This window comes from Coenobita brevimanus, chromosome 91 (genome assembly GCF_032717465.1).
Source record: "Coenobita brevimanus isolate Jiangsu-jjx chromosome 91, ASM3271746v2, whole genome shotgun sequence".
NCBI lineage: Eukaryota > Metazoa > Arthropoda > Malacostraca > Decapoda > Coenobitidae > Coenobita > Coenobita brevimanus.
Genome location: NC_137044.1, coordinates 1197338 through 1210796, shown reverse-complemented (window position 1 = coordinate 1210796; position 13459 = coordinate 1197338). Strand labels below are relative to the sequence as shown.

The 13459-nt window shown below is 41.8% G+C and overlaps 1 protein-coding gene across 2 annotated transcripts in view; it reads right to left on the bottom strand.

The window, feature by feature from the left end:
* Positions 1-1538: 1538 nt before the first annotated feature.
* The window catches only part of Not3 (CCR4-associated factor Not3), a 74272-nt gene continuing 62351 nt past the window's right edge, over positions 1539-13459 (bottom strand). For both annotated transcript variants that reach the window (XM_080281954.1, XM_080281955.1), the window contains one exon: positions 1539-3942. In XM_080281954.1, coding sequence (XP_080138080.1) covers positions 3844-3942 — 99 coding nt within the window. In that variant the 3' untranslated portion in view covers positions 1539-3843. The remainder of the gene's footprint in view (positions 3943-13459) is intronic.

Sequence of the window (13459 nt, the reverse complement as noted above, 5' to 3'; positions counted from 1 at the left end):
AGATCAGATATTCATTCTTAGATCTTTAGTGGAAATGTTTCTAGAGAAGGGAAAGAAGTTGTATGCAGCTTTCATGGATTTGGAGAAAACATATGCCAGGGTGGATAGACAAGGATTGTGGAAAGTATTAAGAATATATGGAGTAGATGGGAAGCTGTTGAATGCTGTGAAGAGTATGTATGATGGTGCTAAGGCTGCAGTGCATGTGGATGGTGAACTGAGTGAATTTTTCTTTTTGAAGGTTGGGTTGAAACAGGGATGTGTCATGTCTCCATGGTTGTTCAATCTGTACATGGATGGGGTAATAAAAGAGGTACAAGGTAGGGTAGTGGATGCTGGAGTGGCCCTGGTGAGAGAGGATAGTGTTTGGAAACTCCCTGTACTGTTGTTTCCATATGATACTGTGTTGTTGAGTGAAGACAAAGGAGAGCTGCAAGGCTTGGTGGATGAGTTTGGGAGTGTGTGTAAGAAATGGAATCTAAAGGTGAATGTAGGGAAGAGTAAAGTGATGGTCTTTGAGAGAGGTGAAGTCAATGAATGTACAGCGAAGTTGGATGGTGATGAATTAGAAAATATGAGTACGTTTAAGTACTTGGGTAGCATGATGAGTAAGGATATAGATTTGGAGGGTGAAGTGCTGGAAAGAGTACAGCAGGGAAGAAAGTTGCTGGTTCCTTGAAAGCAGTGATAAGAAGCAGGGAAGTGAGCATGGAAGTGAAAAAGTTACTACATGACAGTATTGTGATACCAACTCAAACGTATGGAAGTGAAGCTTGGATGTTGCTGGAAGGACACAAGTCAAGAGTGAGAGCAGTGGAAATGAGTTATTTAAGAGGAGCCTGTGGAGTCACATGGAGAGACAGGCTGACAAATGAGGATATAAAGGAGCGTTGTGGTGTGGATGTGGATGTGATAGGAAGTGTTAGGAGGAACACACTGAGGTGGTTTGGCTGTGTGGAGAGGATGGAGGGTGAAAGACTGACGAAGAGAGTGTATGTGAGTGAGGTGGAGGGGGGAAGAGGGAGGGGGAGGTCAAGGATGAGATGGAGGGATGGGGTGGAGAGGTATATGAGAGGGGGGTGTGAGTTGGGAGCAGGGCAGTGAAAAGGCGGGGGACAGGGCGACGTGGAGGCGATTTGTTTGTGGCCACCCCGAACGGGATTGAGGCGTCTGGCAATAGATAGATAGACAGACAGAAATGAATGTGCCCTGCTTTTAGACAAGGTACACACAACATAGCACATATCTGTATAATGGAACAGCACAACACATGCCACACTAAGGCTGACACATCAACAGTGTAGGGAACCTATGGGATGACCCTATAAGGGCAGTTGCTTACCTGTGGCTGTCAGACCTCCCCAGCAAAGTAGACTGGTAACGGGGTTGAGCAGCAACAACAATAGTTAATTCAATAACTTTCAAAATAATCACACTCTGAAAAACATTAAACAGGCACTGAAGTTTCATTACTTTCAACCTAACTTGGTAATTATGCCTATGCTTATTACTTATATGGGGGTATACAAAATGACCCATTCCACAGGAAATAGAGTGTATTTTATATCACTTTTATATAAACACCTTTGTCCTCTACTCTGAACCACTGTGTTGTTTGTCCCATTGTCTCATGACACCACAACCACTCTCAAATGCCATGATTAAACAGACTGGTAGCAAAAGAAAAAGAGAATTGAACAAGAAAACAGATCTACTATACCTTAGAGTCAGGAAGTCTTTTGTAAGTGTACTGGGTTTAAAACTTGCTGCTACTTATTTGCTTATGGTCAGCTTGAACAAATAATTATGCTAATACTGAAAGCAGTAACATCAATGGATATCCCCCTTACACAGTTTTTCAATGAGGCACAATTTCTCAAGAAGTTTGTGTAAGAAAATTAGGCTTTAATAAACTGGTCAAGTGGACCATATCTAGTGGTATTACTGCTCTCAGTCCATGGTCACATACTTACACTGCAACCATCTTTACCAAGCCCACCTTGATGTTCCAAATCAACCAAGAAAAGTGGTCTCTCCAGCTACACTGCATACCTCTGTAGGGATGTCAAGGACAGTATAAAAATATCATTTACACTGTATAAAAAGTCTACAACGACTGTACACTATCTACATGATCCTACTCCTTTTGCTGGACACTTGCATGTCTGGGGGCTTCCATAAGTCTGTCAGCTGCATCTTAACTTTGAGCAAGTGACCGACTTCACCAACAAAGAAATCCCCAAAATGTAAATACTGCATTTCTATTACAAATTTCAAATGAAGGAAACATGTACTGAATTGATTTAATATTAACAAAGACTAAAGTGAAATTAACTAACTGCTAATTGTTAAGTCTGGTTTGAAATCTACCTTCCTTAAAGAAAGCTAAAGTACATAGGAATCTAAGGGTATTTTTCATATAATTGTGCAATAGTTAACAATAAATTTTTTGTGACACAACAGTCTTACAAATAATAATGTACAATCTTTTTAATCCTTCAAAACTGTAACACCAGTTAAGTATAATACATCAGAGCATGGCAATGTTCAGGTAATTACTGTATTTCTTTTACATACAATTAAAACAACTTTATAATGGACCTTCTTACATAAACGAAACGGAAATTATCCAATGAATTTCTTCTTATGAGTAAGAAATTGTAATATTCTTTACCCTGGAGTATGTGTTCAACTCTGGGAGAGATGTCAAGCCCTTCCAACCTGAGTGGCAATAAAACTCAGAAGACCAACTAACAGCTTATGCTTTCAGGCCACCAGACTTCATCACTTTCCTATTGGTAGCAGTGCTTCCCATATTACACACTTCAACACCCACGAACCACTACCTAAATAATGCACCTAAGTCAGTGAAATATAAATACTGTATAAATAAATCTGACAAGTTTTTAGTTTTACACTAACAAAATAATATTTCCAATAAATTTGGAGTTATGTATGTAAAATATCTAATAAAATAAAAAATGGCATTACCACAAACAGAATGCTATACACAGTTGTACCTGAAACAATGGCTCTCGGGCGTGATTCAGTAATACCATCCGGGACAACATTTCTGGTTGTTTGGGAACATCTGTGATACAAATTCAACTTGGCATGATGTTAATAAGAGTGGCTGGCAGGCAGATGCATCACAGATCTTTGGCATTCTTCCATATAACCAAAACAAAAAAACATTTTCAATCAACAGACAGTCTTTCAGGTAAGCAGTAAATCACTGCACAATATGTAGCTTCCAGAAAATTTGAGCAATAATGCATAATGCACTAAACTTACAAATCTAAACCCTTGCCTCTTTCAAGGACGAGATCAGAGTGGTGTTTGGGCAATTGTACTCTAGTATGAGTACAACATTCAACTCAAGCATACAGACTTCATGGACATCAGTGGGAACACAAGTCTTAGGGACATGTAAGAGAGGAAACCATCCTCATAAAATAGATATAGGCTCTATTTTGAAAAATCTGATAATTCGCATAAAAAATTTCTTAAATGGAATAGATACACTATCACATATCATGGTGTGACAGTGGTTGTGGCAACCATGACACTTGACTTGACTGGAAAGCAATGAACAACAACAACCAGGGAGGTGGTAGAGCCAAGGCTAAGGCTGGTTTCAAGAGGGGATGGCAAAAAAATAATAAAAAATTCTCCCTCAATCACCAAACCCTGCACCCCAGCAGCACACCCATCACCCTCCTCTTCGTGTCCTTGTTGCCTGCCATATGATTAAATATCACTCAAATGTAGCACAACCACCCTCAGTATGGAACGTGTGCCGAGGGGAGTGTGCCCGAGATCCCCAGCTTGCTGTGGAATCCTTTAGTTCAGGTCCCGGTCTTCTAAGAACCGATATTCAAAGGTAAAATTCTCCTTCTTTCTCTGGCCCCAGTTTTCATAGTCGAAGTAGATATATGTTCCCTGGAAAGTAAATAATATATGTGATTTCAGAAAGACTACTCGAGTTGGATGTTTGTGGCTGATAGGCATTACTTAAAGTTAAAATATTTTCAGTTTTGGCTGTGGTATTCTAACACTAGACTCTTGATTAAAAGTAAAGTCATAGTCAAAAACAGTATATACTGGTGATTAGATGCTTACACTGATATCATAGTGACTTTCATATCATCATGATTATCCTGACCACTATTTCCCACCAAAGGATGGGGTGAGGTTGGGTCCACAAAACATGGAAGGAGAAAGCACAAAGGAAGAACTATCACCCGCATACTCAGTGAATTGGGCCATTCACACATTCACATGCCATTCAAGCCCCCTTGAATCCTGGAATTACATCACAGGATTAACTATTTGCACATACTTTACATTACTCTAATTTTTATTAAGAAGTCATTTATACTACTACTACTAATAATAATAATAATAAAAATTAGCGGTGGCAGCAACAGTAGCAGTAGTAGTAGTAGGGTCTTTTATTTCTCAAAAGTGTCAGTTCTTCCCAAGGAATTTGCTAGCACTTGACACTTATTTACACTTTTACAAGAACTGTGACATCACTCATATACAATTCAGACTTCATCAGCAATTAAACCCTATAAACATCCATCACAACACCTCTCCCCAAAAGTGTAGTGTCTTGAAAACAGAAAGGCTTTGCGCTGCCCTTAAAAGACTGAGCAGTAGTCAATCATCTCAACGGCAATTTATTACATAACACAGGGGCTGTATAAGAGAACGACTGATCAGATAAAGAAGACTGATGAACAGCTGCAGCCTCATCAAGGCCCACAGAATTGTCTTTATTTCTTAACATCACACCTGAGTGTGCTGACTGAAGTTTCAACATTTCAGCAAAATACTTTAGTTGACAAGATTTAAGTAGCTTGAAAATAATAAGACAGTATAAAGTCAATTCTAGTCTTTACTGGCAACCAGTGCAACTCAATTAGAAATTAGGTGGTTCGGGTTCTTGGGGAGAGGCCAATCCACAATGAATTAAAGTAAATGACATGAGACAAGACCATAACATCAACCTGTATTAAGAGGCAGTGTCTATTCAGCACCTGCCTCCCATAGTACAGGTTTCTGATGTGCAGACTACTTCTGGCAAAATGTGATTAATAGGTTATTTTTAATTAAAATATACAGTACATCCAAGTGAGAATGAATGCAGATGTGAATGGTAAGTTTTCCATGAATGCTGGCCTCTGGGCATAGGCTTCACAGCCTGCTTCCAAGGCCCAGTAGTCCTCTTGAACACCATACATCTCTACATGTCACCACTTTGGCGCTAACACCCACCGTCCATACTGAACACAAGCTAGGGCTGTCTGATACAAGACTGGTGTACTGTATTAGTATTACTGGGGGTCTTTTTACGACATGTCGACTGGTCTTCTGGTAGATCAGTAAAGTCTGATTTTATGAAATTCAAATCCTTAAACTGTTCCCTGCCCCAGCGGGGATTTGAACTTGGGTCCAGTTGGACTGCATGCCACCTGTCTACTGAGCCACTCCCTCCCCCGTGAGAAGCTTTCTCATGTGACTTCAGAAATGAACTTCCCCTGGGAGATATTGTATGCTGATGATTTGATGCTGACTGCAGAAAATGAAAAGAAGGCAGAGGAATTATTTAGGAAATGGAGAGAGAATGGGTCGCAAGGGTTTGAAAGTAAATGCTGATAAAACAAACTGATGATAGCTTGGGCTGATGGCAGTACTGCCCAAGCAAAGGGAGAGTGGTCATGTGCAGTTTGTCATAAGGGTGTGGGAAGCAACTTTATTTTGTGCCGTGTGTGTGATAAGTGGCCGCATCAGAAATATAAAGGTATTAGAGGCAGACTACAAAATAATGCTGATTTTGTGTGTGATGTGTGTCAGGGAGAGCATGTAGAGATTGTCAGGCATGAAAGGATTGATCCTGCTGGCAACCTTCTTGAGCGTGTGGAATTTTACTTCAGGGTCATGTTATGTGCTGAAGGTGGGGCTAGAGCTAGCTCTGTGGGTAGGATTAGGAGTGGTTAGAGGAAATTCAGGGATCTGCTGCCTCTCCTGCCACTGAGAGGGTTCTCCCTCCATGCTAAAGGATCTTTATGTGCCGCATGCGTTATATGTGGATGTCACAGAATGCGTTAGGAGAAATACACTGAGGTGGTCTGGCCATGTGGAGAGGATGGAGAGCAGGAGACTAATGAGGAGAATGTATGTGAGTGAGGAGGAGGGGGGGAGAGAGAGAAGAAGGCAGAGGATGAGATGGAAAGATGGAGTGGAGGGGTATATGAGAGAGGGGTGGTAGGTGTGAGCTGGGGGGAGGGCAGTGAAATGGCGAGGGACAGGGCTACATGGAGGTGATTTGTCTGTGGCCACCCCTAACAGGACTGAGACGTCTGGCAATAGATAGATGGATAGACAGATGTGTTAGGAACTTAATACTCTATGGTAGTGAGCCCTGGACAATAAGGGAAGAGGATGTTCGTAGGTTCAAACATACAGAAATTACAATGATTAGATGGATGTGTATGATGTTCTTGAATGCAAGGCCTGGGGGGGGGGGGTAGAATTACGATTGAAGACTTGAGAGGATGAGTGGCACTGGAATGTAGTGGTGTTGTGATGAGGAGGGGTAGGCTGAGATGGTTTGGGCATGTTGAGAGGATGGAGGATGACAACTCAATGTGGCAAGTGAGAAGTGTGAACACTGGGAATAGAGTTGCAAGAGCAGACAGAGAACGACTGGCAAAGAGTGAGACGTCAGGGATAAGGGACTGAATAGGGAGGGTGCCAGAAATCAAGCAGCATGGAAAGCAGCCATTAGGTGACCAAGGCCAACACATGCAGGCATGCTGGAGCCTTTATAAATGAAATGATAACAAAAACGGAGAGTGTTACCACAGCCTTTAGATTTATGGGCTTCAGCACAAAAAATACATGTGCTTTCATCAGATGTGTGACCGAGAACCTGACAGTGGTGACACTGCATAACTCAATATCTGTCAAATGCACAGCATCTTGTAAGACCTACACAGATAAAATTACCCTGCTCTACACTGAAGGAGTGCACTTCAGGAGACATTTTTAACAGGAATGTTTTAGTGTCGTTCTTAGTTCTTGTAATGAGATGGGTGAGTATACAATCACTTTTCATGAGCATCTTAATATTGCTGTTCTTACCTAAAATGCTTGAAATGATGTGAGAGACATCCAGGGAAAGAGAAAGGTCTGTCACAGTCATCTCTGGCAGCATTTGCTTTCGCTCAAGATACTTGGTAAATAACATCAAAGGTCTGTCACCACCATCTCTGGCAGCATTTACTTTTGCTCAGATACTTGGTAAATAGCGTCAGAATCAAAACATTATTTCAATGTTGCACTAGCATCTGCCTTAGCTCTTTCTGTGGGCAGCTTTGTCACAAAAACTTTATAACTTCTTTGTAGTGATGTTTTATACATATTAGACTTGTGGACGAGCGGTTGTTATACGTGAGTAACTTTGTAAGTAGATAATCATGGTTCCCTTTTGTCATGCAATGACAGGAGAGGTAAAGAATTGTATGGGACTATTTTTATTTGTCTTGGAAATATTAACAAAAGTCTCTCACACACGAGTGAAGTATAAAGTAGAGTCCCGCTAGCTACCTCCCTGTCTCGCTGTCGCTCTCTCTCTCTCTCTCTCTCTCCCATGTTGCTAAGCCCTTCTCCCTACTACCTGCCTGTTCTATGGCCTGTCTCCTTCTGCTCTGCTTCCTAAATTTTGGTGTAGCAGGGGTCGTGTCACGTGTGTTACACTGTGGTTGGAAAGTTCTAGAAGCCTGTGTGTGAGTATGTGTGTATGTGTGTGTATGGTCACGAGGCGCTGTCGTGTGCCTATAAAGCATTCCTTGAGTTAAGAGTGTGTAAGCATATTTAGCATTGCTCGATTCTCACAGACACAATACCTTCTCATCATCTGACTTCCTGCTTCTATCTGTCTCTCTATCTATCTATTTATCTATTATGATTTGTAATTATAATATGGAGACCTGACATTGCTTGGCCGTGCCGCTGAAGGTCCTCCGACAGCAATTATCATTGACATATGCTAATCTATTAGTACATAATATTGATTTTGTAGTTACATAATTGTAATAATTGCAGTCCTGACACTGAATCCGGTCATGCTGCGGTCGATGAATATTGTTTGTAGTTACATAATATTGTATACATATCATATTCATAGTAAATTGCAATGATTCAGTAATATTACATTTTTATGATGCGCCGTGCCACTAGCTTGTGGAGACAACCGTTTGCTTTTTTGTTTGTAGTTTATTTTCCAGTCCCTATCTCACCTAATCTTTAGGTGGGAAAAAGGTTCATGATGATAATGACAATAATATAACATGAACATGAATCATCCACACCAGTGATTCCACTATCTCTTGAGTTTTGGTTGTAACTGGCCTGTGATCTGAAGGTGTTACCACTGCCTAGTCAGTAATTGAGAAGGGTTTCCCTTGTGGAATGGTACTTGATGTCAGTCAAGGGCTTTCCCACACCTTTAGAGGTTGCTCAAGCGGTAGAGAGTAGCCTGCAGCCCTACTGGACCCAAGTTCAAATCCCCACTGGGGCAAGGAACAATTTAAGGATTTGAATTTCATGTCAGACTTTACTGGTCTACCAGAAGACCTGCTGATATGTCATAAAAATATCCCCGCTAATAGCAATACACCAATCCTGCATGAGACAGCCCTAGCATGTATTCAATATGGACGGTGGGTGCTAGCAATGAAGTGGTGACATGTAGAGGTCTATGGTATGCAGGAGGACTACTGGGCCTTGGGAGCAGGCTGTAAAGCCTATGTCCAGAGTCAGACACATTAAAAAAAAACTCTAGTCACTGAATAAACAAGTATATACATGCTACTGTACTCTGTGTAGCACACATTCTTGTGTGCAATGAAAAAACTTCTGCCTCATGCTCTTATGTTACTTCAAAGGAACAACACTGATGCTCTACAGCATGGGTTGCTACTGTATATTTCCCTGTGTCATACGCCTGCATTTCACATGGAACAGCACTGTTTGTAGTCATCCCAGTGACTTCAGATACCAACTGACTGATAATGATCAATCACACTAAAAAGATCATGGCAGCGTAACAACAGAGGTCACTGCCGCTGTACAGCATGAGTAAAAGGTGCAAAAGGATACCTAAGATATATTCAGATACATGTACACACATACTGCATACTAGTAACATCATAAACAAGAAGACTTCTCTTCATATACAAAAAATGATTTGTCATCCTCATCTTCATCATCCAATCGTTTATTTTATTATTCTGCAGTAGCTGGGGGTGCCCATCATCCAGTCACTCATTGCAGTGTTGCCTTATGGCCTCCACACTGTGTGACAAGCCAAAAGGTTTCCTGAACTCAAGGAACCATTTACTACGCTGGGTGGTAACCAGATAACTGGGGTTTCTGGCAGGGTTACATGTCTCCCAGATACCCCTATCTAAATTCACTAAATTAAGGCAAATGTTTTGGACAGCCTAAGAGGGCCCAACACCTGCCCAGGGCCCTAACCAAACAGGCAGATTCCCATGGACATGTGGAATATATGCTGTGATGGCACACTGTGAAACTAAGATGAAAGGGTGTGAAATGGAGGAGTGGGAGGGTGTGAAGTGTATAAGGTCAGGCATGAATGGGGGTGGAAGATTCAATGAAGTTGCTTTGTTGATGAATGAAGTGTGCCAGAGTGGAATGAGAGTTTACAAATGTGTCAGCTCAAGATGTATGTATTCAAGTTCAAGTCTGAGAAAGTGAAAGTGGCAGTGATTGTAGCGTATGCACTGTGTGCGGACAGGAGTGAGACAGAAAAAGACAGGTTTTGGGAGAGATAGCGGAATCACTGGTGTAGTAGGAGAAATGCCCTGGAGTTATAAAGTGACTGTAACGGGCAATATGAATGGTGGAGTATGCTCTGGTACTGTGAATGATAAAATGGGTAATAATGGAGTACCAGGAGAGAATGATAAAGTGAAGCATCTGAAGGACGTGTCAGGAGAGGAGGTTACTTTAAACACAAAGAGGAACATAAATATACGTTGTATAGAGGGTATGGAGATCATTATTTCAATGTTGCACTAGCATCTGCACCAGGCAATATTGGCCTGTCTTCTTTGTTACCGTTTGTATCATGCAGTCACCAGCTTTTGGCTCTACTCATTTCCATCTGTGCATCTCTCTCATTCATCATTCAATCCTACATTGCCCCATGAGGAGAGTAGGAGCCCAGGGCTAGGCAAGTTGGCCCTGACATTTAAGATGAGAGTGACCATCCTCACTCATCCCTGAGTGGCATAACGTGAGCAAGAAACCCCAACCATTCCTTGAATATAAACCTTCACCAGCTCGATCCGATTGAAGTGCCGTAATTACTGTACTCATTAAACCACCAGGCGGCAAAATTTGGTTATATGGTTACAATCCAGCATAGTAATTGGTTTCCTGGACCGGAAACCACTTGGCTTGTCACTCTGAGTAGAATCACCCACAGGCAGAAGGAAGAGCAAAGAATGAAGGAAAGAAAGACAGAAGAGGGAGTGTAAAGTCACCCACAGGCAGAAGGACAAGGAAAGAATGAAGGAAAGGAAAAAGAAGAGGATGCAAGGAAAGATGCATGGAGGAGAGGAAAGGGCACACACCCGAGAGCAGCACAACATCAAGTGAGTGGATGGTGAGTGCCCTCACCTACCACAAGCATCTCTCTCATCTTTAATAAATAACAACATTCTTTGTGCCTGCAGCTGAACAAGTACTCAGTATGAAGGAGACAGGACTATGATAAAATAATATGTATAGAAGAAATTCATTTTTCATCCATCCACCATCCAATCCTACATTGCCCCATGAGGAGCGTAGGAGCCCGGGACTAGGCAGTTGGTCCCGACATTTAAGATGAGAGTGACCAGCCTCACTCATCCCTGAGTGGTATTACATGAGCAATCAACCCTAACCACCCCTTGGATATAAACCTTCAGCAGCTCAATCTGACTGGAGCACAATAATTACCCACTAAATCACTGGGCACCAAAATTTGGTTATATGGTTACCACTCAGTGTAGTAAATGAGTTCCTGGTGTAAAGGAAACCATTTGGCTTGTCACTCAGTGTAGAGTCACCCATAGGCAGTAGGAAGAGGAAAGAATGAAGGAAAGTAAGACAGAAGTGGGAGTGTAAAGTTACCCATAGGCAGCAGGACAAGGAAAGAATGAAGGAAAGGATGTCAGAAGAGGATGGAAGGAAAGATGGATGGAGGAGAGGAAAGGGCAGACACCCGAGAGCAGCACAACATCAAGTGAGTGGATGGTGAGCACCCCCACCTACCACAAGCGTCTCTCTCACCTTTAATAAATTACAACATTTTTTGTGCCTGTAGCTGAACAAGTACTCAGTATGGAGGAGACAGGATTATGGTAAAATGATATGTATAAGAAATTCATTTTTAATAATTTAAAAAAAAAATCATGTTAACAAAAGAGTGGCTATAGGAGAATTACCTATCTACCTACTGCCAGATGCCTTAATCCTGTAAGGGGCTGTCACAAACAAAATGCCTCCATGTTGCCCTGACCCCTGCCATATAACTACCTTACCCCCAGCTCACATACCCCCCTCTCATATACCTCTTCACTCCATCCTTCCATCTCATTATTGGGCTCCCCCTCCCTCTCCCCTCCACCTCACTCACATACATTCTCCTCTTTAATATCTCGCTCTCCATCCTCTCCACATGGCCTAACCACTTCAATGTATTCCTCCTGATGCCTTCTATCACATCCACATCCACACCACAATGCTTCTTCACCTCCTCATTTGTCAGTCTTTCTCTCCATGTAACTCCACATGCTCCTCTCAAATAGCTCATTTCCACTGCTCTCACTCTTGACTTGTGTCCTTCTAACAAGGTCCAAGCTTCACTTCCATAAGTTAGAGCTGGCATCACAATACCATCATGCAGCACTTTTTACTTGCATGCTCACTTCCCTATTTCTTATCACTGTTTTCAATGAACCAGCAACCTTTCTTCCTTGTTGTGCTCTTTCAAGCATTTCATCCTCCAAACTTCCATCCTTACTCATCACTTTACCCAAGTACTTAAATGCACTCACATTTTCCATTTCGTCAACATCCAGCCTCACTGTACATCCAGTAGCTTCATTTCTCTCGAAGACCATAAATTTACTCTTCCTTACATTCACATTTAGATTCTGTTTCATACACACTCTCCAAAACTGATTCATCAAGCTTTGCAGTTCCCTTTCATCTTCACTTAACAATACAGTTTCATCCGCAAACAACAATACAGGAAGTTTTCAAACACTGCCATCTCTCATTAGGGCCACTCCAACATCCACTGCTCTACCTTGTATCTCTATTATAACCCCATCCATATACAGAATGAACAGCCACGGAGACATGACATATCAATGCTTCAATCCAACACTCAGACAGAAAAATTCACTCAGTTCACTATCCACACGCACTGCAGCATTAACACACTCATCCATACTTTTCATGGCATTCAACAACTTCCCATCTACTCCATATATTTTTAGTATTTTCCACATTCCTTGTCTATCCATTCTGTTATATGCTTTCTCCAAATACATGAAGGCCACAAAAAACTTCTTTCCCTTCTCAAGAAACTTTTCCACTAAAGACCTAAGGATGAATATCTGATCTACACAACCTCCTCCCTTCCTAAAACCTCTCTGTTCTTCTCCAACTGATTCCTCTGTTATTTCCCTAACTATGTCAATAAGTAACCTACCATATACTTTGCAAATTACACTCAGAAGACAAATCCCCCAATGATTACCACACACTTGTTTTCCCCCTTTTCCACTGTACATGAGAATTATCATACCTGACTTCCAATCCTCTGGGACTCTATCTTCCACCCATGCCAATGTGCACATATTCCACATCCATTCTACAACTATCTCTCCCACATGCTTCAGCATTTCACCACACACTCCATCAAATCCTGGAGCTTTCCCCATTTTGACTTTCTTCATTGCTTCCACTACTTCCATCCTACTGATCTCTTCCTCCCTTGTCACCACCCTCCTTCTTCCTGCCATTCCCCAGCCACTTACACTCACAGTTCTTTCATTTTCTATGTTTAACAGTTCCTTAAAGTGTTCTCTCCATCTGCTCACTTTTTCTCCCTTCTCCATTATCCATCCATCCATCCATCATCCAATCCTACATTGCCCCATGAGGAGTGTAGGAGCCTGGGGCTAGGCAGTTGGTCCCGACATTTAAGATGAGAGTGACCAGCCTCACTCATCCCTGAGTGGCATTACATGAGCAATATACCCCAACCACTCCTTGGATATAAACCTTCACTGGCTCAATCCAACTGGAGCGCACTAAACCATCAGGCGCCAAAATTTGGTCATATGGTTACCACCCAGCGTAGTAA